This window comes from Myodes glareolus, chromosome 15, assembly GCF_982192425.1.
Source record: "Myodes glareolus chromosome 15, mMyoGla1.1, whole genome shotgun sequence".
In the NCBI taxonomy this organism is placed as follows: Eukaryota; Metazoa; Chordata; class Mammalia; order Rodentia; family Cricetidae; genus Myodes; species Myodes glareolus.
The window spans coordinates 9,598,710-9,623,136 of NC_142040.1; the positions used below are offsets into that span (position 1 = coordinate 9,598,710).

At 40.7% G+C, this 24,427-nt stretch overlaps 1 protein-coding gene across 1 annotated transcript in view; it reads right to left on the reverse strand.

Moving 5' to 3' along the window:
- Positions 1–24,427, reverse strand: part of Adgrv1 (adhesion G protein-coupled receptor V1) — a 504,420-nt gene that overhangs the window by 281,380 nt on the left and 198,613 nt on the right. The window contains exons 77-81 of the mRNA XM_087896763.1: positions 23,095–23,502; positions 17,244–17,428; positions 12,615–12,864; positions 12,001–12,140; positions 9,523–9,683 (exon numbers count right to left, since the gene is read on the reverse strand). Of these exons, the coding sequence (XP_087752889.1) occupies positions 9,523–9,683; positions 12,001–12,140; positions 12,615–12,864; positions 17,244–17,428; positions 23,095–23,502 (1,144 nt within the window). The remainder of the gene's footprint in view (positions 1–9,522; positions 9,684–12,000; positions 12,141–12,614; positions 12,865–17,243; positions 17,429–23,094; positions 23,503–24,427) is intronic.

Genomic DNA, 24,427 nt, shown 5'->3' on the forward strand with positions numbered 1-24,427 from the left:
GAACAAAAGAGTTAACTGTCTACAAAATGCCTACCCACGGTCTTCCGACCAGCTTCTGTTCAGAAATGCCACTCAAAATTCTTTTTAGAAAAATAGTACAATAATATTTTATATTTCAAGAGAGTAGAGGAAACTCCGTGTAATGAGGAACAGGACTTTTTGTCTAGAAGTTCCTCCAGAAAATCTGGAGCAATCCACTCCTAGCACAAGTGCCATAGCATCCCGAATCAGGTGTGCAGGTGTGGGGCTGCCTCCAGAGCAACCCACACAGGTGATAGTGTTTCCACAGATGGCGGTCGGGCAGGTTTTACACCTTCCCTTTCTTCTTTACCGCCGCTGCTGCTCACAATCAATTACTGTGTCCTTTGATCTTCTAGGATATTCATAAGTTGCTCAAATTCACACTTAAAGGTGTGTGCCTATGTGTGTGTATAATACAGTGACTTCAAAGGAAGCCCTAACCACATTTTTCTTCTCAGTATAAACGACACGATCACAAATATGTATTTACTGCTATTTCTCTGGGATGAGAAGTAACAATGCAAAGCAATGGGCTGAGTCCTGGCCAAGGAAGGAATACATACATTTCCTGCTCACTCTACTTCGGAAGAAGTATTTATTCCCTCCTAATTTGGTCATCAATTCAGCATTGTATTCCTGGTCCACCCTAGGAGCTTAGCACAATTAAATAGGACCAGCTTATAAATATATTATTGGGCCCAACAAAGGAACCTGACCCTATATCAGAAGATCAAATAGAGAGCATTTGAAGGAAGAGATGGGCAGACGCCAAGGCAAGAACTCCTCCAACAATCTGAAAAACAACATGAAAACACCACATCCCAACGACCCTACATTAGAAGGACTTGAACACCTTAATTCAGAAGAAGTGGAAAAAAGTGCCATTATAAAAGCAATAGAGTCCCTTAAACAGAATATGAATAACTCCCTTAAAGAATTGGATGAGAAATAAAACAAAAAGTTTAAAGAAATGAGTAAAGAAATGGATGAGAAGTATAACAAAAAGTTTGAAGAAATGAGTAAATCCGTGAATGATACCCTGGAAAACAAAGAAAAATCAATCAAATAGGTAATGGAAACAGTTCAAGAATTGAAAACTGAAATGGAGGCAATGAAGAAAACAGAAACCAAGGGCTGGCTGGATATGGAAAATCTAGATAAACGAACAGAGACTACAGAATCAAGCATAACCAATAGAATACAAGAGATAGAAGAACAAATCTCAGATTATGAAGACACCATAGAGAAAATAAATGCTCTGATCAAAGAAAATGGCAAATCCAACAAATTCTTATCACTAAACATTTAAGAAATCTGGGACACAATAAAAAAAACCAAATCTAAGAATAATAGGGATTGGAGAAGGAGAAGAATTGCAGATCAAAGGCCCAGAAAATATATTCAACAAAATTATAGAAGAAAACTTTCCCAACCTAAAGAACGATATTCCTATGAAGGTTCAAGAAGCATACAGAACACTGAATAGAATGGATCAAAAAAAAAATCCCCTCGCCATATAATAATCAAAACACAAAACGTACAGATTAAAGAAAGAATATTAAGAGCTACAAAGGAAAAAGGTCAAGTAACTTATAAAGGTAAAGCTATCAGAATTACACCGGACTTCTCTATGGAAACCATGAAAGCCAGAAGGTCCTGGATAGAGGTACTGCAGAAACTAAGAGACCATGGATGCAAGCCCAGACTACTACACCCAGTCAAGCTATCGTTCACTATCAACGGAGAAAACAAAATATTCCAGGATAAAAACAAATATAAACAATTCGTAGCCACAAATCCAGCCTTACAGAAAGTAATAGAAGGAAAATCGCAACCCAAGGAACCCAACATTGCCAACACTGCCTACAATAACTCAAACATCTAGCGACCCTTCACAAGCACAACTCAAAGAAGGGAAACACACAAACTCTACTACACACACACACACACACAAAAAAAAGGAGTAAACAACCACTGGTCATTAATATCACTTAATATTAATGGGCTCAACTCACCAATAAAAAGGCACAGACTAAGAGATTGGATACGAAAACAGGATCCAACATTCTGATGTTTACAAGAAACACACCTCAACCACAAAGACCGACATCTACTCAGAATAAAGGGTTGGGAAAAAGTTTTCCAAGCAAATGAACCTAAGAAACAAGCCGGTGTGGCCATTCTAATTTCCAACAAAATTGACTTCAAACTAAAATCAATCAGAAGAGATGGAGACAGACATTTTATACTCATAACAGGGGCAATTCATCAGGAGGAAGTCTCAATCCTGAATATCTATGTCCCTAATATAAAAGAACCCACTTACGTAAAAGAAAAACTTTTAGAACTCAAGGCAGTCATCAAACCACACACACTAATAGTAGGAGACTTCAACACACCTCTCTCACCAATGGACAGGTCAATCAGACAGAAACCCAACAGAGAAATAAGGGAATTAATAGAGATAATGAATCAAATGAACTTAACAGATATCTATAGAACATTCCACCCAAATAGAAAAGAATATACCTTCTTCTCTGCACCTCATGGAACCTTCTCAAAAATTGGCCACATACTCGGTAACAAAGCAAACTTCCACAGATACAAAAAAATATTAGTAATCACCTGTGTCTTGTCGGATCACCATGGAAGAAAGTTAGAATTCAACAACAGTGCTACCCCCAGGAAGCCAACAAATTCATGGAAGTTGAACAGTCAACTACTGAATCACCCCTGGGTCAAGGAAGAAATAAAGAAAAAAATTAAACTCTTCCTTGAATTTAACAAAAATAAAGAAACAACATACTCAAGCCTATGGGACACAATGAAAGCAGTACTAAGAGGAAAGTTCATAGCACTAAGTGCCCAATTAAAGAAAACGGAGAAAACACACATTGGAGACTTAACAGCACACCTGAAAGCTCTAGAAAAAAAGAAGCAGAATCACCCAGGAGGAGTAGAAGACTGGAAATAATCAAACTGAGGGCTGAAATCAACAAAATAGAAATACAGAAAACAATCCAAAGAATCAACGAAACAAAAAGTTGGTTCTTGGAGAAAATAAACAAGATTGACAAACCCCTAGCCAAACTAATCAAACGGCAGAGAGAGAACACTCAAATTAATAAGATTAGAAATGAAAAGGGGGACATAACAACAGACACAGAGGAAATTCAGAGAATCATGAGATCTTACTACGAAAGTTTATATGCCACAAAGTTGGAAAGTGTACAAGAAATGGATTGTTTTTTATGTAAGTACCATTTACCAAAGTTAAATCAAGACCAGGTGAACAATCTAAATAAACCGGTTAGTTGAGAAGAATTAGAAGCTGTTATCAAAAACCTCCCGACCAAAAAAAGCCCAGGACTAGATGGTTTCAATGCAGAATTCTACCAGAACTTCCAAGAAGTGCTAATACCTATACTCGTTAATGTATTTCACAATATAGAAACAGGAGAGTCATTGTCAAATTCTTTTTATGAAGCTACAGTTACCCTGATACCAAAACCACACAAAGACACAACCAAGAAAGAGAATTACAGGCCAATCTCACTCATGAACATTGACACAAAAATTCTCAACAAAATCCTGGCAAACCGAATCCAAGAACACATTACGAAAATTATCCATTATGATCAAGTAGGCTTCATCCCAGAGATGCAGGGCTGGTTCAACATACGCAAATCTATCAATGTAATCCATCATATAAATAAACTGATAGAAAAAACCATATGATCATTTCATTAGATGCTGAAAAAGCATTTGACAAAATTCAACATCCCTTTATGATAAAGGTGTTGAAGAGATTGGGGATACAAGGATCATACCTAAATATAATAAAAGCTATTTACAGCAAGCCGACAGCTAACATCAAACTGAATGGAGAGAAACTCAAAGCCATTCCATTGAAATCAGGAACACAACAAGGCTGTTCACTCTCCCCATACCTCTTCAATATAGTGCTTGACGTTCTAGCAATAGCAATAAGACAACATAAGGGGATCAAGGGGATTCGAATTGGAAAGGAAGAAGTTAAACTCTCGTTATTTGCTGACGATACGATAGTTTACATAAGTGACCCCAAAAACTCTACCAAAGAACTCCTACAGCTGATAAACACCTTTAGTAATGTGACAGGGTACAAGATCAACTCCAAAAAAATCAGTTGCCCTCCTATACACAAAGGATAAAGAAGCAGGGAGGGAAATCAGAGAAACTTCACCTTTCACGATAGCCACAAATAGCATAAAATATCTTGGTGTAACTCTAACCAAGGAAGTGAAAGACCTATTTGACAAGAACTTTAAGACTTTGAAGAAAGAAGTTGAAGAGGATACCAGAAAATGGAAAGATCTCCCCTGCTCTTGGATTGGGAGAATCAACATAGTTAAAATGGCAATTCTACCGAAATGTAATCTATAGATTCAATGCAATCCCCATCAAAATCCCATCAAACTTCTTCACAGACCTTGAGAGAACAATAATCAAGTTTATATGGAAAAACAAAAAACCCAGGATAGCCAAAACAATCTTATACAATAAAGGAACTTCTGGAGGTATAACCATCCCTGACTTCAAACTCTATTACAGAGCTACAGTATTGAAAACTGCTGGGTATTGGCATAAGAACAGAGAAGTCGACCTATGGAATTGAATAGAAGACCCAGATATTAACCTACAAACCCATGAGCACTTGATTTTCGACAAGGGAGCTAAAGGTATGCAATGGAAGAAGGAAAGCATCTTTGACAAATGGTGCTGTCATAACTGGATGTCAACCTGTAGAAGAATGAAAGTAGATCCATAACTATCACCATGCACAAAAATCAAATCCAAATGGATTAAAGACCTCAAATCTGACCACTTTGAACCTGACAGAAGAGAAAGTGGGAAGTAGTCTATAAGACATAGGCACAGGAGACCACTTCCTAGGTAGAACCCCAGTAGCACAGACAATAAGAGAATCAATGAATAAATGGGACCTCCTGAAACTGAGAAGCTTCTGTAAAGCAAAGGACACCGTCAGTAAGACAAAAAGGCTACCTTCCGACTGTGAGAAGATCTTCACCAACCCCTCATCAGACAAAGGTCTGATCTCCAAAATATACAAAGAACTCAAGAAACTAGGCACTAAAACTCTAATTAACCCAATTAAAAAATGGGGTAGTGATCTGAACAGAGTTCTCAACAGAAGAACTTCGAATGGCCAAAAGACACTTAAGGTCATGCTCTACCTCCTTAGCGATCAGGGAAATGCAAATCAAAACAACTACGAGATACCATTTTACACCAGTCAGTTTAGCTAAATTCAAAAACATCAATGATAGCCTATGCTGGAGAGGATGTGGAGTGAGGGGAACACTCATCCATTGCTGGTGGGAATGCAAACTTGTGCAGCCACTGTGGAAATCAGTGTGGCGGTTTCTCAGGAAACTGGGAGTCAACCTCCAACAGGACCCAGCAATTCCACTCTTGGGAATATACCCAAGAGATGCCCTATCATACCACAAAAGCATTTGTTCAACTATGGTCATAGCAGCACTATTTTTAATAGCCAGAATCTGGAAACAATCTAGGTGCCCCTCAATAGAAGAATGGTTAAAGAAGGTGTGGAACATATACACATTAGAGTTTTACTCAGCGGTAAAAAACAATGACATCTTGAATTTTGCATGCAAATGGGTGGAAATAGAAAACGCTTTTCTGAGTGAGGTAACCCAGACACAAAAAGAGGAATATGGTATGTACTCACTCATAAGTGGATTCTAGCCATAATTAAAGGTCTTTGAGGCTATCATTCGTGATTCTAGAGAAGCTAAATAAGAAGGTGAACCTGAAGAAAATTATGTCGTTATCCTTCTGAATATTGGAAGTAGACAAGAGTGCCAGGCAACCTTAGGTGCACGGTCATGGGGGCGGGGGGTGGATGGAAGGGGAGAGGGTTAGAGGAAGGGAATAGGGGAGGATTGGGGAAAGCTGGGGGGATTGGGATGGGGGAAGGGAGGAAGGATGGATATGGGATCAGGGAAGTATATATCTCAACTAAGGGAGCCATTTTCACGTTTACAAGAGACTTGATTCTAGAGGGGTTCCCAGGTCCAAGGAGATATCCCCAGATTGTACTCTGGGCAGCAGAGGAGAGGGTGCCTGATCTGGCCTTGGCCCATAACCATACTGATGAATATTTTGCATATCACCTTAGAACCTTCATCTGGCGATGGATAGAGATAGAGACAGAGACCCACATTGGAATACTGGACTTAACTCCCTAGGTCCAAATGAGAAGCAGAAGGAGGGAGAACATGAACAAGGAAGGCAGGACTGTGAGGAGTGCGTTCACCCACTGATACAAGGGGGCTGATCTAATGAGAGTTCACCAAGGCCAACTGGACTGGGACTGAATGAGCACGTGATCAAACCGAATTCTCTGAATGTGGCCGGATTCTCTGAATGTGGCTGGCACGGGGACTGTCTGAGAAGCCATTGATAATGGCACTGGGACTTGTTTCCTCTGCATGTACTGGCTTTTTGGGATTCTAGTCTGTTTGGATGCTCACCTTCCTAGACCTGGAGGGAGGGGGGAGCAACTTGAACTTCCCACAGGGCAGGAAACCCTGACTGCTCTTGGGACTGGAGAGGGAGGAGGAAAGAGAGTGGGGGGAGTGGGAGGGTATTGGGAGGAGGGGGGGGAGTGGAAACTTTTATAAATTAATAAAAAAAAATATGATTGTGAATTTTAAAAAGCTTCATTAAAATGCTACTATAGTCCCTGATTGTAGTTCAGGAATCAAATCCTGGGAAGAAAGTGGATTTTATTATGGCCAGGAAAAAGTGGAAAGTGTACAGAGTTTATTAACGTTTCAACATAACGTGTCACAGTTATTTGGCCATGCTGGCAAGTTCCATGTCAACTTTGCACCAGCCAGAGTCATCTGGGAAGAGGGACCCTCCACTGAGAAAAATTCCTTCATCAGCTTGGACTGGAAGAAAGATTGTGGGGGCATTTTCTTGACTAAGACAGACGTGTGAGGGGCCAGCTCACTATGAGGAGGACCACCCTGAGCAGGTGGTCCTGGGTCATACAAAAAGGCTGAGTGAGCAACAGAAACCAGGCCAGTATCTCCCATGGTCTCTGCTTCAGATGCTGCCTCCAGATCCGGCCTTGAGCTCCTCCCTGTCTTTCATTCATGAACCCCAGCTGTGAGCCAGACTCAACACTTTCCTCCCCAAGATGCTTTAGATGGGCATTCTAGCACTGCAATCAGAAGCTAATTAGAGCTCCTCACCGGTTCATTCTTCATTGAAAGAATTCTCATGAGAATCTTAAACAAGCTGTGGTCTAAACTAGGCAAAGCCATCTGTCTTTGGACAGGATATAGAACACTTAAGCTTTAGAGAAATAAATATTTTAGTTATAAAGTTTCTAAATGGCTATATACAAATTTAAGCACCACTAATATTCAAATTTAGGAAATACCCTTTCCTCAATCTAGAAAAAGAATGATATGTTCAGCATACACGCTTAACGTTTACAAAGAAACATTTTTAATTGCAGTTCTTTGCTCACATTCCTTACTATAAATATTCACATCACAAAACATAGAATGTATAATGATAGAATCTCTTAAATAAAGTATAACAAACTATAACAACTCCATGTAATACCTAAATATGCGCTCTAGAGTCCTTAAGTTTTTATTTCTTGGCAATTCTACAGAGAAACAATCTGCTGCCTGAGTAATATTCTTTTTTTTTTCTAGCCCTGTATGGATTACAGATTGAGCTGGGAGAGAGAAAGAACCTTCACTGCACCCGCTGACACAAATGATTGTCTACACACTGAAAAGGAGGAAGATGCGTTGTTCTTCACAAACAGCAACATCGACGAGACGTGGCGGAGCCCGGCTCTGCAGCACAGATATCCTTTGCGGCTGTTAGACTTGGCCATACATCTTATGTATACACACAATTTTGGAGTATTTATGTAAATATAAACACGTGTGATATCTGTATTGCATAGGCAGAGCCAGGAGACATTGTTGCTCTTCATCAAATTTTACAGGTAAAAATGCTCCCCTGTCCCTGCAATTTAGCCCCACACAAGACAAATGATAGTAAATTTTCTACAAATTTTACTTTAAAATATTTATGAATTTTGCATTTTAAGGTGGCAGTCTATCACCCGATTTATACCTACTTCCTCTCTAGATAATCCAAATGAGGTCAGCTTACTCTTACTTCACTATTAAGTCACGTATTAGCGCTTTAACTTAGGTTTTTTCTTATCTTTCTACCTCATGCTACTTGCGGTTGTAGGGTTTGTCAACTGTATTGTTACAAATCGCAGCTGGGTTGATACCTTTAAGTTTCCCCTCTGAGCAATGTGCTGGGGTTAGTGCTACTAATAAGCTAAGGGTAGTAAGAAAAAGCAGTCAAGCCTGAGAAGATCTCCTCAGGTAGGGACAACTCTCAGCATGAAGTACCTTGGAGTACACAACTCCATATGTTAGGGGATGGGTGATGTTGCCAGGGATACATAGCCTTGATAATTAAGGAATGGATCCTGAACACAATAACTACTTGCCGTTGGAAGTTTTTTAAATTTAAATTTCCATAAATCAAATTAAATAGAACTTAAATTTCAGTCATATTTCAATGATGCATGATCCCATGTGGCCAATAACTCACATATTAGACAGTATAAAATATTTCTACTATCACAGAAAATCCTAATGCAAAGAACTGTTAATTCTTCCTGAGTGATGAAAGAATACACTGTATTTCAGAATTTGTGTCCAAGTGACTGAGATAATACTGTTTGAAAGTACAAAGCTGGTGCATTGCAGAAAACTACATCTGATCTGAAACACGCTGTGTGATACTTGTTTCTGCAGATGTGTTATGGTCTAAGCTTCAGTGTGGAGTCTGCCTTGGCATACCTGAACACTGCCAGTCTGATGCTCAATGCTCTACAGGCTACTGAGAATAACTCTATAGCTATGGTATACATAAACATCTTGACAGACATTAATAAAATCCAACTTCCTATCACTGAAATAAAAAGGAGGATAAATATGTTGAACAGAGATAATTTTTAGCATAGGGTTTGATATGTACCAAAGTTGTAGTCTGTTGAGCAGCTGATTCCATAAAATATTTATTTTAATGCAAACACAATTTTTATATGTATTGGTTTATATCATCCCAATATTCTAACTGTATAACCTAAGATCTAAAGCACAGTACACCACAGATGGCCCCCTTCCGTGTCATCTAATCTCTATCCAACGCTGTATCCCATGCTTTTCATGAAAGCATGGCTTGTTCTGCAAAGACGTTCAGAGTTGACGTCCAGAAATACTTGCTATATGTATTAATGATTGAGTTGATGAGAAAATGATGAACCATAGTCCGCTCACATCTTACACAAAGGAACTCTGGGAAAGCTTCATTTTCACATGTATTTAAAATTCATAACTTGAAAACCTTGCCACTGACCTGAGATACAAATAAACCCGGAAGAGAAAAAGGCTTCATTGTATGAGGACGAGCGGGCAGTCTTGGCGTAGACGGCATACACAGACATGTGTGAACAGGAACATTCCACGTACTCCAAAGTATCTTCAACTACTTTGCAAAATTGGCTGTCAGACAACCAGCTAGAACAAAACACAAGAGTCACTGTTCTTTCAACAATATTTCAGAGGTGTTCAGAGTGTTTTTAGAGGAAAAATAACTAGCCGAAATCAAGTGTTCTTGACTCGGGACTTAAGCAGACTACACTTTCCAGAAGGAACACCGGAGGGAAAATCTTGTCCATGGCCCGATAGCTTCCATCAAGACACCTAAGAGTCAGTGTGAATCCCAACCACAGCTGCCAGAGCATTTGCTGTACCGAAGAAGCTAGCCTGCTCAGCAATGGTGGAGCTTTCTCGACCATCCTAAAGCAAATTTGGTCTTTTCTGTTATTCAAAACTTCACACTGATCAACACAGCTACGGCATATGTGAATACCAACAGATCAGCACAGTAATGGCTCCATGGATCTCAACAGACCATCACAGTTAGGGCTGGTATGCATCCCCACAGGTCAGCACAGCTGTCTTAGGCAGAGCTTCTATTGCCATGATGAAACGCCATGACCAAAACACAAGCTGAAGAAGGAAGGGTTTATTCAGCCTACTCTTCCATACTGCTGTTCATTACCAAAGGAAGTCAGGACAGGAACTCAAATGGGGCAGGAGTCTGGAGGCAGGAGCTGATACAGAGGCCATCGAAGGGAGCTGCTTCCTGGCTCACTCCTCATGGCATCCTGCTTTCTTATAGAACGCAGGACCTAGAGCCCAGGGATACCACTGCCCACAATGGGCTGGGCCCTCTCCCATTGATCACTAGCTAAGAAAATGCCTTACAACTGTGTCTTATGGAGGCATTTCCTCAACGGAGGCTCCTTCCTCTCTGATGACTCTAGCTTGTGTCAAACTGAGATAAAACTAGCCAGTACAGCAGCCACCCTGTGTGTGTGGGGGGGGCTAGCCTCTCCTCCTGCTTGCAACAGTCTTCCATTTTGCACCACACCACATGAATTACTCCTATGTTGTAGTGGTTTGAAGGAGAGTGATCCCCCACAGGCTCATATATTTGAATGCTTGGTGTTGGAAGAACTCTTTGAGAAGTATTAGGGGTATGCCCTTGTTCAAAGAGGTGTGGCTGGTGGGATGAGGGGTGTTACCATGAATGTTTTGAAGTTTCAAAAGCCCATGCCAGTCGTCCCCCCCCCTCCGGCTATATCTTACGGATAAGATGTAAGCTCCCAGCTTCTGCCCCAGCACCATGCCTGCCTGCTTCCTGCCATACTCCCTGGCATGATAGCCAGCGACTCTGGCCCTCTGAAACTGTAAGCAGGACCCAGATTAAACACTTTCTTTTATAGGTTGCCTGGGTCGTGGTGTTTCATCTAACTCAATAGCACCAACATGGCACACTTGGGTATTCACCCTCACGAGCACACTGCTGCCATGACCGCTGCTACCATGGCTCAGTCATTGTCAGCATCACATCACAGACTGCCAGTGTGGGAAAGGTCAGAGTTCAATGGTCAGGTTCTAGTAGTTTCAGGAAAGTGCATTATTTCTGCATACACTTCAAGTTGAACCATCACATATAGAGAACATTATGTATCTGGTTTAAGATCCAGCATCATGCTTTAGGGATTTCTGTTCAAAATATGTTATTGAGGAGAAAGAAAGACTAACCCAAATAGATGAGGTGGTTTTCCTGTCAGGCTGAAATTCAGTAATAAACAGAATTTCATGGCTGACATAGACAACGATCCCCTCTTCCAACATGAGCAGACCCTACAGCACGGACTAGGATTTTAGTGACAGTTACTTTCTCAGGAACCTAAGCCCAGAGGCCAAAGAGACTCAAAAAAACATTCAACCTTTCATTGTTGTGCTGTCTGTGTTTAATCCCCAAAGGGGTCGGAGTTACCTGTGAGCAAGAATTCTGAAACCCTGCTGATCCCTCTAAACACAAGCCACAGCTCCTGAATTGCAGGGGCAGGACTGCAGGAGCTTCCTTTCAGGTGTAACAAATTAACTGAGAACTTCAGAAAAGTTAATCTAACCCGAGAGTAACTGAAGATACAGTGCGTGAGACTATCTATAATGAAGAAGGAACAACAAACATCCTGCACACATAGTCCAACTACCAGCAGGTCCCCAGTGGAATGATGCTGGGCATTTTCTGTTACTGATTTACCTTACTCACAGGAGAGATTGCTCCTCAGTCTGAAGTCTCCCCTGAGGCTACCATCTATGCTCAATACACACAGGTGCAGTGTTTCCGGATGTTTCCAGATGGGAAGCACCAAACACTGGTCTTAATTTTTGTTGTTGTTGTTTTTCTGTTTTGTTTTTTTAATTAAGAATTTTTTTATAATACAAACTGTTCTGAACATCCATCAGTCCACACCTGGCTGCGGCCTGATTCCAGAGGAGACAGAGAGATGTATGAGGAACGATTCTAGGCTCAGCTGCATGAATCCTGTAGAGAACTTCATTGTTGCTAGGCAGGACTTGGACACTCTGACCTTTCATATTGAGGGACAACACCTGTAAGGTCAGAAGAAACAGAACATTTAATGGTAATTTTCCAACTAGTGATATGACTGAGTCTCCACGTAAAAACTGGACTTCGTTTTGCTAATGCCTAGCACCTATAGTGTTTCCTTCAGTACCTTTAGCCGGCTCTCTTACTCAATGCAACCCTGACCGGCTTCCCACTATCACAGTCCAACTCCACGGCAGCCGCTGTCTGTCTTTAGCTGACCACCGCCCCCCCCCCCATAAATATCACTGGCTGGCCTCCTGAGAGGGTAGGTATATGCCAAGACTTTGTCCATATACATACATACATACTCCACAAAACATTATGAAGTAAAAAATACGACAAATGGCTTACAAAGAGAATAATATTCATGCTACTCCTGTGTTGCACCGAAAAATCAGCTAAGCTAATGTGTTCTAAGTTTTTCGGGTAAAGGAGAAATAAGATAAAATATCACATCATTTTCAATGAGAGGTTACCTTGTCTTTCAGGGCAGGAAGGCTGTTTCCTGCTATGAACCACTGCTGGCTGCTGTATTCCACAAACTGGACTAATGCACATGCCCCTTTCCCAGCTGCCATTTCTGCATCAGGAACATCCAATAACCTCTCCGGAATTTGAATGTAATCACCATCTTTTCCTTCAAACCTGTGTCCATTGATTTGCTGAGGGTACCAGTGAAGAGCCAGTATTGACAAATATGGGCAACTATTAAGGATGGTTTCGCTTCTACAAGAGAAAACAAGCCTGCATTGAGAAGGCAGGTATTTGTATCAGCACACCCAACTGTATTTGTATCAGCACACCCAACTGTATTTGTATCAACACACCCAACTGTATTTGCTCAAATATTTAAATTGAGGATTTTTCTCTTCGTGTACAGCAAGGACTCTACTAATCCCAACACTAAATCGCCATCTGCTTTGGGTTTCCTAGCGATGCTTACATCTTTCCACATCCCTTTGCTTGATCTTTCTTGTAACCTAAAACAGGAGTAACTGGAAACTGTTACACGGTTATCACAGTGCCATCTGTGGCTTAGAATGTACTGGTTTGTGTTAGTCACAGGCTGTGGTAGAGCAGGCTGAGGAAAAACTATTTCCACTAGAGTGAAACCTTTTTATTTAAAATCACAAGGCACGTGTATCTATAGTTACATTTTTCAGGTGCCCCATGCCTTTCCTGTACATCAGAACCTTCTAATATAGTCAACCAGCTAGTAAAAGAACAGATCTGACCTAGCTAGGTGCAGACTAAGACTCCTAGCAATAGTGTAGAGGGTTCCTGAACTGGCCTCCCCTACAATAAGATTGACTGCCCTAATTGTCATCATAGAACCTACATCCAGTCACTGACGGAAACAGATGCAGTGATCCACAGCCAAACACCAAAACTAGCTCCCGGAGTCCAGTCAAAGAGAGGGTGGGAGGATCATATGAGGAAGGCGGTCACAATCATGATGGGAAAACTACAGAGACAACTGACCCAAGCTAGTGGAAGCTCACAGACTCTGGACTACCTGCTGAGGAACCGGTGTGGGACCAAACGAGGTCCTCTGATTGTCAGTGACAGTTATATGATTTGATCTATTTGGGAAACCCCTGGAAATGAGACCAGGCCTTATCCTGGGTTCATAAACTGACTTTTAGAGCCCATTCCCTATGATGGGATACCTTGCTCAGTTTTGATACAGGTGGGAGGGGCTTGGTCCTGCGTCAATTTGGTATGCCAGACTTCATTGACACCCCAAGGGAGGACTTACCTCATCTCAGGAATGGATGGGAGGTGGGATGGAGGAGAGTTGGGGAGGGTGAAAGAAGGGGAGGGAGGAGGAACTGGAGTTGGTACATAAAATGAAAAAAATTTTAAAAAGAAAGGAAACAGGGGCTGGAGAAATGGCTCAGCGGTTAAGAGTACTGACTGCTCTTCCAGAGGACCCGGGTTCAATTCCCAGCACCCACATGGCAGCTCACAACTGTCTGAAGATCCAGTTCCAGGGGAATCTGACACCTTCACACCGATGCACATAAAATAAAGATAAATAAATCATAAAAAGTTTAAAAAAAAAAAGAAAGGAAACAGATCTGATTAATGGTCTTGAGGGTTCCGACATTTCTACTTTTTTCACACCGTTTAGAGAAAATAAGATCCTACGCTCAGTTAAATTGCTTTCAAAGCTCAATGTGAGTTGAACTCCTGTGGATCTTGGTTAATCAAGATGTGAGAGTTAGCCAGTAAGAAGCCTGACCTAATGGGCCAATCAGCTTTATAACTTATAGAGATCTCTGTGTGATTTTCTTTGGGGCTTGCCGGTTGTGGGGTACTGGGCGGGACAGAAAACACCAACAAGCAGACCCTCCATGTTACAGAAACCTGCTTTCAACAATGTGGAGACTATTAGGACACTGTGAGATGTATCTGTTCAATGGTAAAGGTTCTATCAGTCACAATGCACACAAAGTATGTAGTTAGAGAGTGGATCAAAATGATACCTTGCTACGACCTGCAATATGAGCAAATGGTCGGACAGTGCTAAATGAAAGATGTGGAAAATAGCAGAGTAAAAGGGAACCTTCTTCCCCAGCTGCTTGTCCTTTTTATAACAAGTCTCATCCAGGGCTTCAACGATAGTATTTAAAGTGTTCAATATCAGTCATAACAACCACACGCCAGGGCAGTCCTCAGGCTCAGCCGCAGCTGACCAACAATAAACAGATGCCATGATTCTTATGTAGCTGGTTTTGTCTTTTATGATTTTGTTTTGGTTTGGCTGGAGATATGGGTATTTTTGAAAGAGAAAAAGAACATGAAGTTGGGTGGGTAGGGAGGTAGGGATGATCTAGAAGGATTTGGCAGAGGGGAAAGAATATGATCAAAATATACTATCTGAAAAAATTTTAAAGTAACTTTATAATGTAATGAAAATGAATAAATAAGTAAATAAATTCAGTGGTCAGTGGCTTTGATATTCTATTCTATCTTATCCAGGATGATAGGTCTCTGGTCAAGCATCCTATGTAAACACCTCAATATTTATGGGCCCCATAGACCTCAACAATAACTTGTCAATCTCATCCCTCTGCCCCCATATCAAACACAGTTATTGCTCAGTCACAGAGCCCCTCGCTAGGCACAAAGCCACAGAAACCAGAGAACTTCAGTCACCCAGATGAACAACACTCTATTAACCCGCTCCCAAGACACTCAGACTAGCCAGAGCCTTCGGGGTCCCTGCCACTTTCTAAACTAACAACACACACAATATCTTACTCCCACAAGTACCCCAGATTTCTGGCCCCTTTTAACTGCTGATAAACAAACTCCTGCTGACACCTTAACCTCTTACTTCTTTGCCCTCTAAATGTACTCTCTTTGCTAAGACCACCATCTGTTTCATACAGACCGAAGTGGGGAGAGGTACATGTTAGCTGACACCCCATTACAGGGGTGCAATAATCATCCTCTGGGCTAATTGCATTGTTGTACTTGATTTCCAAGTGGCTACTCTAGATTCCATTGTCAATATTCCAAATATATTCTGTGGTCTCAATGAAAGCAACTAATCTATTGGAGACATGTAGACAGCACGAAGATAGACTAGCACCTCATTTATTGCAGGTGGACATGTAGGAACCATGTAAGGACAAGAAAGAGGGTATCCCAAAGAAGCTCCTGTGAGATGTTGCTGATTTATTGCTGATTTCCCCATTCCGAAGACGCATTAGCACTTGTAGCAGAGTAAGCAGATGGGAAATGTTTCCCAACTCCACCATACCCTGGAGTGGATCTCAAAGGATTTGGGCTGTAAGGTTGGGTTTATCACACACTTCTGACCACACAGAATGGCGGTTGGGAGGGGCTATGGAATTAAGCAGGTCTATGGCTGAGCACAAGACTCTCCATGAACCACACATGTAAACCTTGTCAAGGTAAGCAGGACCCTGAACCTCCGTCTCTGAATCTCTAAATACAAATAATAAAGTCCTAACTCCACCTTCCAATAGCTCATCCAAAGGGATGATTTGTAAACTATGTGTACGATACACTCCAATTTTTATGAAGGGGTATGCTGAACCTTATAAAATTTTCAATATCACACTGTTTCTACCTATAAAATACTCATCTATATTCTTCAATTTAATGCAGTCTGGATATAGCAAGGATATAATTAATATCATCAATGATCTCAGTATTTTAAAACTTGTATTTTATAAGTAATTAACTATTTTTGAACTTCATGTGTCTGCAACCAAAGAATTAATATTCCAAGTTTTATTTAATCAATTGATTTCATTGTTAGTTTACAGAATTCATTATTAAAATGATTCATGTATCATGGCTTACTAAACATGGACTATGGTTTTAATTTAAATAAATGATAAAATTGATAAAGTTTATATAAATATTCTTAACCAAGTACCCAATAAATGCAATAAAAATACTACTTATTGTTTTGGGGTAGAATATATGAACAACATGAAAATCAAGATGGATTTTAATTTCTGCCCATGTTCTTATGTCCATGGATTTTGGCTGTCAAATACACATAAAACGTTCTTTGGACTACAATAACACAATTTAGATTGTGAATGTAATTTCTTGCATCACTGTGCACAAAATACTAACCTATGGTTACATAACTGATGCTGCAGCTGATAATGACCATGAGCTACATGCTATTTGCTCCTCCTCTTGCTAGCTTCCTGCTGTGGATCTCCAGCCACAGAAAACCCTAAAGTGTGAGAGCTGCCTCCTAGTGAAGAAATATCTGCAGCTTTTGGGTAGCAGAGACCCCAACACAATCCCAACATCCTTCCACCTCAGAATGTACTTTCCACTGACTGAATGAGAGCAAGAAAAGACAAGACGATGTTTTGTTTTACTCTTCAAGATATTTTGCAACAACAGCACCATAGTGCTGGTGGTACACATTCATTGCTCTGGCAGGAGATGCTGTCTTCCCCTGGGAAGCTGTTCCATTGACCAACAGAAGCAAAGTGCCAATCACATGCTCTGCGATCGTCTCAGTGGCGACTGGCATCATTTGCTGCCTTGGAAGCCATGAGGAAATGCAGTTTTGGGAACTAACAATTTCACAAAGTACTTACTTTTCACCAGGAGACCCACAGGTCACATCAGTCAGCAGAGCAAAGGCAAAATGCTCAGTCACTTCTGCGAAGTGGCTGAATCCCCTGGTGTCCTTGCGCTTTGGGTTAATTAGCGCACAAAGCAATTCATATAATAAAGTTCGGCTTTTGATACTGAAAGCTTGGCTTTTTCCTTTCATCGTTATCTGGAAGAAAAATCTAAGCATTAAAACATGTATTAAACAGATTACTTCTTAGATTACATATAATATATATACCACATATGTTTTTCATTAATAATCATTAAGAATGACAAAGATGAAAATATGAAGAACTGAGGAAAATGCTATCAAAACTTTGTTTCAAATATACTCATTTCTATCTAAAAGGCATAGGTAATCATTGACAAAGAAACAAAATAATCATTAAAATACTTTTAATATAATGATTCCTTAAAGTCCCAAATAGTGGTGTGTATCATTTAAGTTAGCAACAATAGTTAACATCATGAATTAAAGTAGACCACATTTTTACATCTACCCCAAGAATTCTTTGTCTTTGATGAACAAATAAAGTAATAAATATGTCAAAATTTGACTGTAACCAAAATAAGATTTCTTTTAATTATCTGTACTTCAATGAATAAATAGTGACCACCATATAACATTAAAGAACAAAAGCACACCAAGTGAGAAAATTCTATTCAATCAAGACCACTCAAGACATCCTGGCACACTGCCTTTTAAAATGTGACTTTCTACCGTAAAGGACTGAGCTGCTATTTGAAGAGCAAGGATCATATTATTGTTCTTTTATATTCTAATATATCTGGAAAATCCCAGACTCCAAAGTTATCAGTTTAAAATCGTCCATTGTGCCTGCTGCCAACACACACACTACCAGTCCCTGTGATTTATTGTAGATCTTTAGTAATAAACTCATAACATCATTGAAATGATTGCCCTTTTTCCCTAGCAGGTAAGCTTAATAAGGAAATATCTCATGTTATCCCTATTTTTTTTTACTTTGTAATCTAGCAGTTTCATCCACCCAAACTCAAGTTCTGAATTTACAAGACTATCTATCTCAAGAGAACAGTCCACAGGGAAGGCACGATAAAAATAACAATATTTGGTAGTACGGTTACAAATGAAGAGAGCGTATTGTTGGGTACGGAGGCAAAGAGACCAAAGCAGACAAATAAAACACAAGCTCCTGAACATCTCTTAGGACTCCGAGAGGGAGCTGACATGGAAGACAGTCTCTTAGGACTCCGAGAGGGAGCTGACATGGAAGACAGTCTCTTAGGACTCGGAGAGGGAGCTGACATAGAAGACAGTCTCTTAGGACTCAGAGAGGGAGCTGACATAGAAGACAATCTTGAGTCAAACCCCTAGGACACAGCAACTCAAAGCAGGTGAGGAGAACATAACAGGTTCTTAATGAGTAGCACAAGTATGTGTGTTTACAGATGCAGAAATGGTTTTATATTTGAGGAAATAAAAAAGATGCAATAGATAATATTACTCCCAGAGCTATAAAATTACAAAGGAGACAGATGAGAAGACACCAGAAAGAGAAATGGAAGTTCAGTTTGAACTTTCTGAAACATTTCTGAAAGGAAATGACAGAGGAGAAATTGTGTAGAATTTTAAGAAGTAAGGTTTATACCCAACAATTTGACAGCTCCTCAAGCTCCGATTTACGCTCAAGGGAAACAAAAAGTTTAATTACACAGAAAACAACAACAACAATACATCCCGCTACTGCTAGCTTACACAGGTCACTGCTACTCTTGGCAGCTTACAAAACTTCTCTCATCTCAGGAGTCATGTGTCGTGATCTTATCATCATGATTTTATTTCTGGATAAAGAAACTGAGGCAGAACAAGAGCAACCAACTTGACCCAGGGCACAAACTTAGCGACTGACTGAGCTCAAGACAGGCTGCCAGCCGCCTGCACCAGATTGCAGCATCCCCTACTTGTCAGAACATAACAGCACAACTAGAGTTAGTTCACTGGCAAGTCCGTAAAACTGAGTGCACTGCAAATCAATGTTAGTGAGTTCACAAACTAAATCACATGTAGAAATAACTGCAGGCAAAAACATATGCTATTAAGAAGCATATGATAAAACAAAAGGTCATTTGTAAAAATAACAGAAAAACCCAAATTATCAAAATTCATTCACAAAGAAATGAAGACCTGAACTTCACATGGGAAAAACACTAAGAAGTTATCAGGTCTGCAACTAAGATGGAGAACCATCTTGGGTGTGTGTAAGTGGGTAGTCTATCAGACGCCAGGGAATATGTTATTCTCATGCTTTTACGGGTGTTCCAGAATATATCAGAACTCCTGACTCAAGTTCTACCAAGTTCTAATGACCAGAGAAACAAACTTAATGAAATAAAAAATTAGAGTACCAAATCCCACAGGGGCTTGAAGTCTGTATTGTTATTAAGGCACCAGAAATAATTAGTTTTGTTCAATACCTGGGAATGTCAGGGGCCAGAATATTTTTATACTAAAGACTGTCTGAGCACACACATGGGCTTTATTGAGAAAATCTTTATATTAAATCTCTTGAAGATGTTATTCTTTTTAAGTACAACATTGTCTTATCCAAGCAAAAACTGGTCCAATGTGCAGATTTTCCATCTATGATTCTTCAAAAGGACCATCTTGTCAGACAGACACATCATCAAATAACTTAGAACCAGAGAGAAAACAAAACTTCTTTTCAAATATATTCACTTAAAACACAAGGTCACATAACATTTTACCCAGCATGTGGAAGCTCTAGTCTGTACTGAAGCTGAGATTGAGCTGCTCTGATGTTTTTAACTTCTTATGGAGGTTACAGCATAAAGTAAGTTGGTTCTGTTTGAATTTCAGACATAAACAGTAACTCTTAGCTCTTAGTGTATCTCACATGAAGTGTTAATGATATAATTACACCTAGAATATGTTGCTCACCTGAAGGTCATAACTAATCATCCTTTATTTTTGCTTGCTAAAAGTCATGACCTTACTCATATGTGGTCATCTTCATGTCAGTTAATAACTCATTAACTGAGTGTAGCAGAAGGGATACATCTGATTTTGTCATGAGGAAGACACAGTGTGCTTCCACTAACCTCCATGGTCAGTCCCTGCATACACGGGCTGTATAACACTGACTGTCACTCCGCGCTGCACATCTTCAGGGAATGCTGGTGTACTAAATATTGCAGGTAACTGTATATATGGCATTTACATATCCACACATAGAAAACATAGAGCAAAATGGCAGTCAATAGCATTTTTAGAGTTTCTTTTTAGTGTTGTGAAAATAATATTGTACACAACTCATGGTTGACTGAGCCACTAGCTCCACTTTAATAGCTATTGTTTCTTCTAATTTTTGTTATAATAATAGTTCTGAAACAAAGCTTTATCGTACACATATACTTACACAAATGTTCCCATTTGCTATTCTAAAACACAATACTCACTAGGTGCTCACCACGAGAGAACCATTAGAAGCTGTGATGTAAGAATTTTAGAGCTACTCAAACTTTTATCCAGCAAAGGTAATTGCTTATCTAATAAAGTATATGAATATTCAAAATAAATAATGACCATATGCTATTGAGCTATTTGAAAACTTTATTAAAATAAGTATTGATTACAAGCATGGGCCACCAACACTTGGCATAAGTATTGATGTTTTTTTAAGACAAAACTCAGATTAGGCTAAAACTGTTGGTCACCAGCCTCTGTCTCCTGCCTCCACCTCTTGTCTCTACCTCTAGAATATTAGCATGTACTCCCTCATCTATCATCTGTCTGTCTGTCTGTCTGTCTGTCTGTCTATCTATTACTTACTTATTTATTTTTTCTGTATAGCAGTCCTTTGTCTACATGTATGCCTGTGTGCCACGTGTGTGCCTAGTGCCTTGAGGCCAGAAGAGAGCACTGGATGCCTGGACTAAAGCTATGGCCAGTTGTGAGCCACCATGTAGGAGCTGGGTTTGAACCCTGGTCATCTGGACGGGCAGTCAATCCTCTCAATTGCTGAGTATCTTTCCAGCCCTACACCATATCTCATTTTAAGTGTTGCCTTTTTACTGGTAACACATGGCTTTAATATATAACTTACTGACAAAAATAAAAGAGTAGCAGAATTCCATTCTGTCATTTTTTTTCTCTAAAATATCTGAAATTTTCTTCTTTCTACTCTAAAATGTGGTCATTATTCATGGTTTCTCTCTTTTTGGTCAGGAACAAGTTACTATTGGTCCATCTGTCTCATTTTTAGAAGGTTAAGTATCACTCTTGGCATGAACTCTATCTAGAGTGTTCTCTGAATAAATCAGCAGTTATTCTCTGTGCTGTACAAAGGTTTGTCAGAGCCTCTTCTTACCCAATACACTTTACAATTTTCTCCTCCACCCTTCATGCACTGTGCTTTGAGAAACATGGAGAATAGAAATGATACTGTAGGATCACACTGTAAACATTTTCCATAATTAAAGGTCTCTATGTAGGAGATAAAGCACTTGTGGGTTCATATGCATGTACTCAGAACTTTATGCATGGATGTAAATACATTAAATATTACCTTGAGAAGATATAAAATAAGCCATAAAAATAAAAAACAAGCTATAGAAACTTTTCCCTCAATAATAATGATTTTAGATATTATTTTCCATTTACGATCTTGAACTTTTATGTCTAGGTGTGATTACACACTTAGTAGAAGGGTAAATAAATAAATCACCTCATATAACAGCTGACTATGGCAAGTCCATACAAGTTGGTGTCTAAAATTCTTTGGCCATTCCTAATTCTCTCTTCTCAACAAACATTTGCTATTTCCCAGGGAGAGCAGAGCAGAGGAGTGACTGCTCATGCTTCCTGCATGAGAGGACTACGACAGCTTACAAACCTGTCTGCGCCTTCTTCTGAACCCAAACCCTAATGAGCAAATTGCAAAAAGAACCCAGTCAGTCTCTTGAGAGTCAGGAAGGACCTGCCTGCTCCAGCATCTCCTGACGTCTCTGGAGAGTCAGGAAGGACCTGCCTGCTCCAGCATCTCCTGACGTCTCTGGAGAGTCAGGAAGGACCTGCCTGCTCCAGCATCTGCTGCCGTCTCTGGAGAGTCAGGAAGGACCTGCCAACTCCAGCATCTGCTTCTCTGGAGAGTCAGGAAGGACCTGCCAGCTCCAGCATCTGCTTCTCTGGAGAGTCAGGAAGGACCTGCCAGCTCCAGCATCTGCTTCTCTGGAGAGTCAGGAAGGACCTGCCAGCTCCAGCATCTGCTTCTCTGGAGAGTCAGGAAGGACCTGCCAACTCCAGCATCTGCTTCTCTGGAGAGTCAGGAAGGACCTGCCAACTCCAGCATTTGCTTCTCTGGAGAGTCAGGAAGGACCTGTCAGCTCCAGCATCTGCTTCTCTGGAGAGTCAGGAAGGACCTGCCAACTCCAGCATCTGCTTCTCTGGAGAGTCAGGAAGGACCTGTCAGCTCCAGCATCTGCTTCTCTGGAGAGTCAGGAAGGACCTGTCAGCTCCAGCATCTGCTTCTCTGGAGAGTCAGGAAGGACCTGTCAGCTCCAGCATCTGCTGCCTTTCAAACTCTGGTTGGATTCTGGCTGCGGCAGCTTACACATGGTTCTCCAGTTTAAGAGCAAGGATGCCAAAGAGGCCTCACTCAGTGAAAGCACAGTGGCAGGTGGGACGGATTCACTTTTATGTTTACATTCAGAAATTATATTTTATTCTGATTTCATAGCAATGGGCATTATAAGAGGATATGGTATCTGCTGTCTTGTAGGCTTTATGGCCCTCTTCCTGGGCCATGTCTCACATCTGCAAGGGTGCCCTACCTTCTCCAGTAAGTGCATCACTGCACTGAGCTGCTCATCCGTGCTCTCTGTGGCCACTCTCAGGTTGAGGTTGTGCAGGACGCTGTTGACAACATCTTCATGTAGAGGCTGATGCAGCTGATCCGCAAGCTGCCAGATAGCTTGGGAATCCACATCCGAGACAAGAGTGACGTTGGCAGTCCCATACACTGGGTCAATTCTGGCACCACCTTTTGGGTCAAAGAGCACAACCTGGAAGCGTTTTGGAAACACATTGAAAGATGCGCTCTCTGGGGTTAAGACAACATCCAGCGTAGCACTTCTCTGGCCAGGCTCAAAGACCAGTGTGCCTTCTGTTCTCACAAAATCCTTCCCAGAAACAGCCGGAGAGATGAGGACACGCCCGACTGTTTCAGTGCTCCTCAGCTCCTGAAGAGGAAACCACGACAGGAAAATGAGACTATTATTCCTCTAAGGTTATTCTAAACCATTCTTATTTCTTGAACAAATCCGTCTTTTCAGTCAACTAGCCAGCAGTAACTGCACTGCCATGACACATGGCCTTTCTACTTTTAGTAACTGCCCTCAATACGCCAGAGGGATGGCGAGGTTAGGGGACGGGGGCTCTGCTCTGACATTAATCAAGGAGAAGAACTAGAAATGGAATAACACTGCGGTCTAGAAAAGCATCTTCAGTTATGAACACAGAAAATGCTGGAGAACTAAGCATGGGGGTAGGGAAGAAACATTTATATTTTAATCTCACCTAGAAAGTTGTGGGCAGAGAGATCTGACGGCAAAAGTTGGGGCAGGAGAGAATGAATTGTCTCTTTCTTACCCTTCAGTATGGAGATGAGCTATTGCATTGGTTTCCTAAGTAATATACATCTAACTTTTCAAATCATAGTTGTTGCAGAGGTTTTAGAAAGTTCAGGATGAGTACTCTAGCCAGGGAAAAGCCCAAATCCTGTGTCTTTATTTAATACTAGCTAAGGATGAAAGCCCTAGTTTACTTCAGCACATATGTTGGGAAGCAGAATTGATAGGCATAAGACCTACACCCCTAGAACCCATGACTCCGGCAGAGGATACACAGTATGAAACTGTAATTAATGCTATGCTGCTCATGGATGTCTATGAAGGGAAATCAGACAAAGTAGAGACAGAGACACAGGCTGAGGTGATGGGTACAGCTGTAAATCGGGCTGGACATGGACTCAACAGAGGCCTCATTAAAGGACTGCCTACATGCTAACCCCAGGGGACAGATCTCCATCTAAGGAGGAAAATCCCAGGCAGTGAGAGCAGCAGTTTAAAAGGCCCTGTGGTGAGAATGGGCCTATGATAGGAAGAA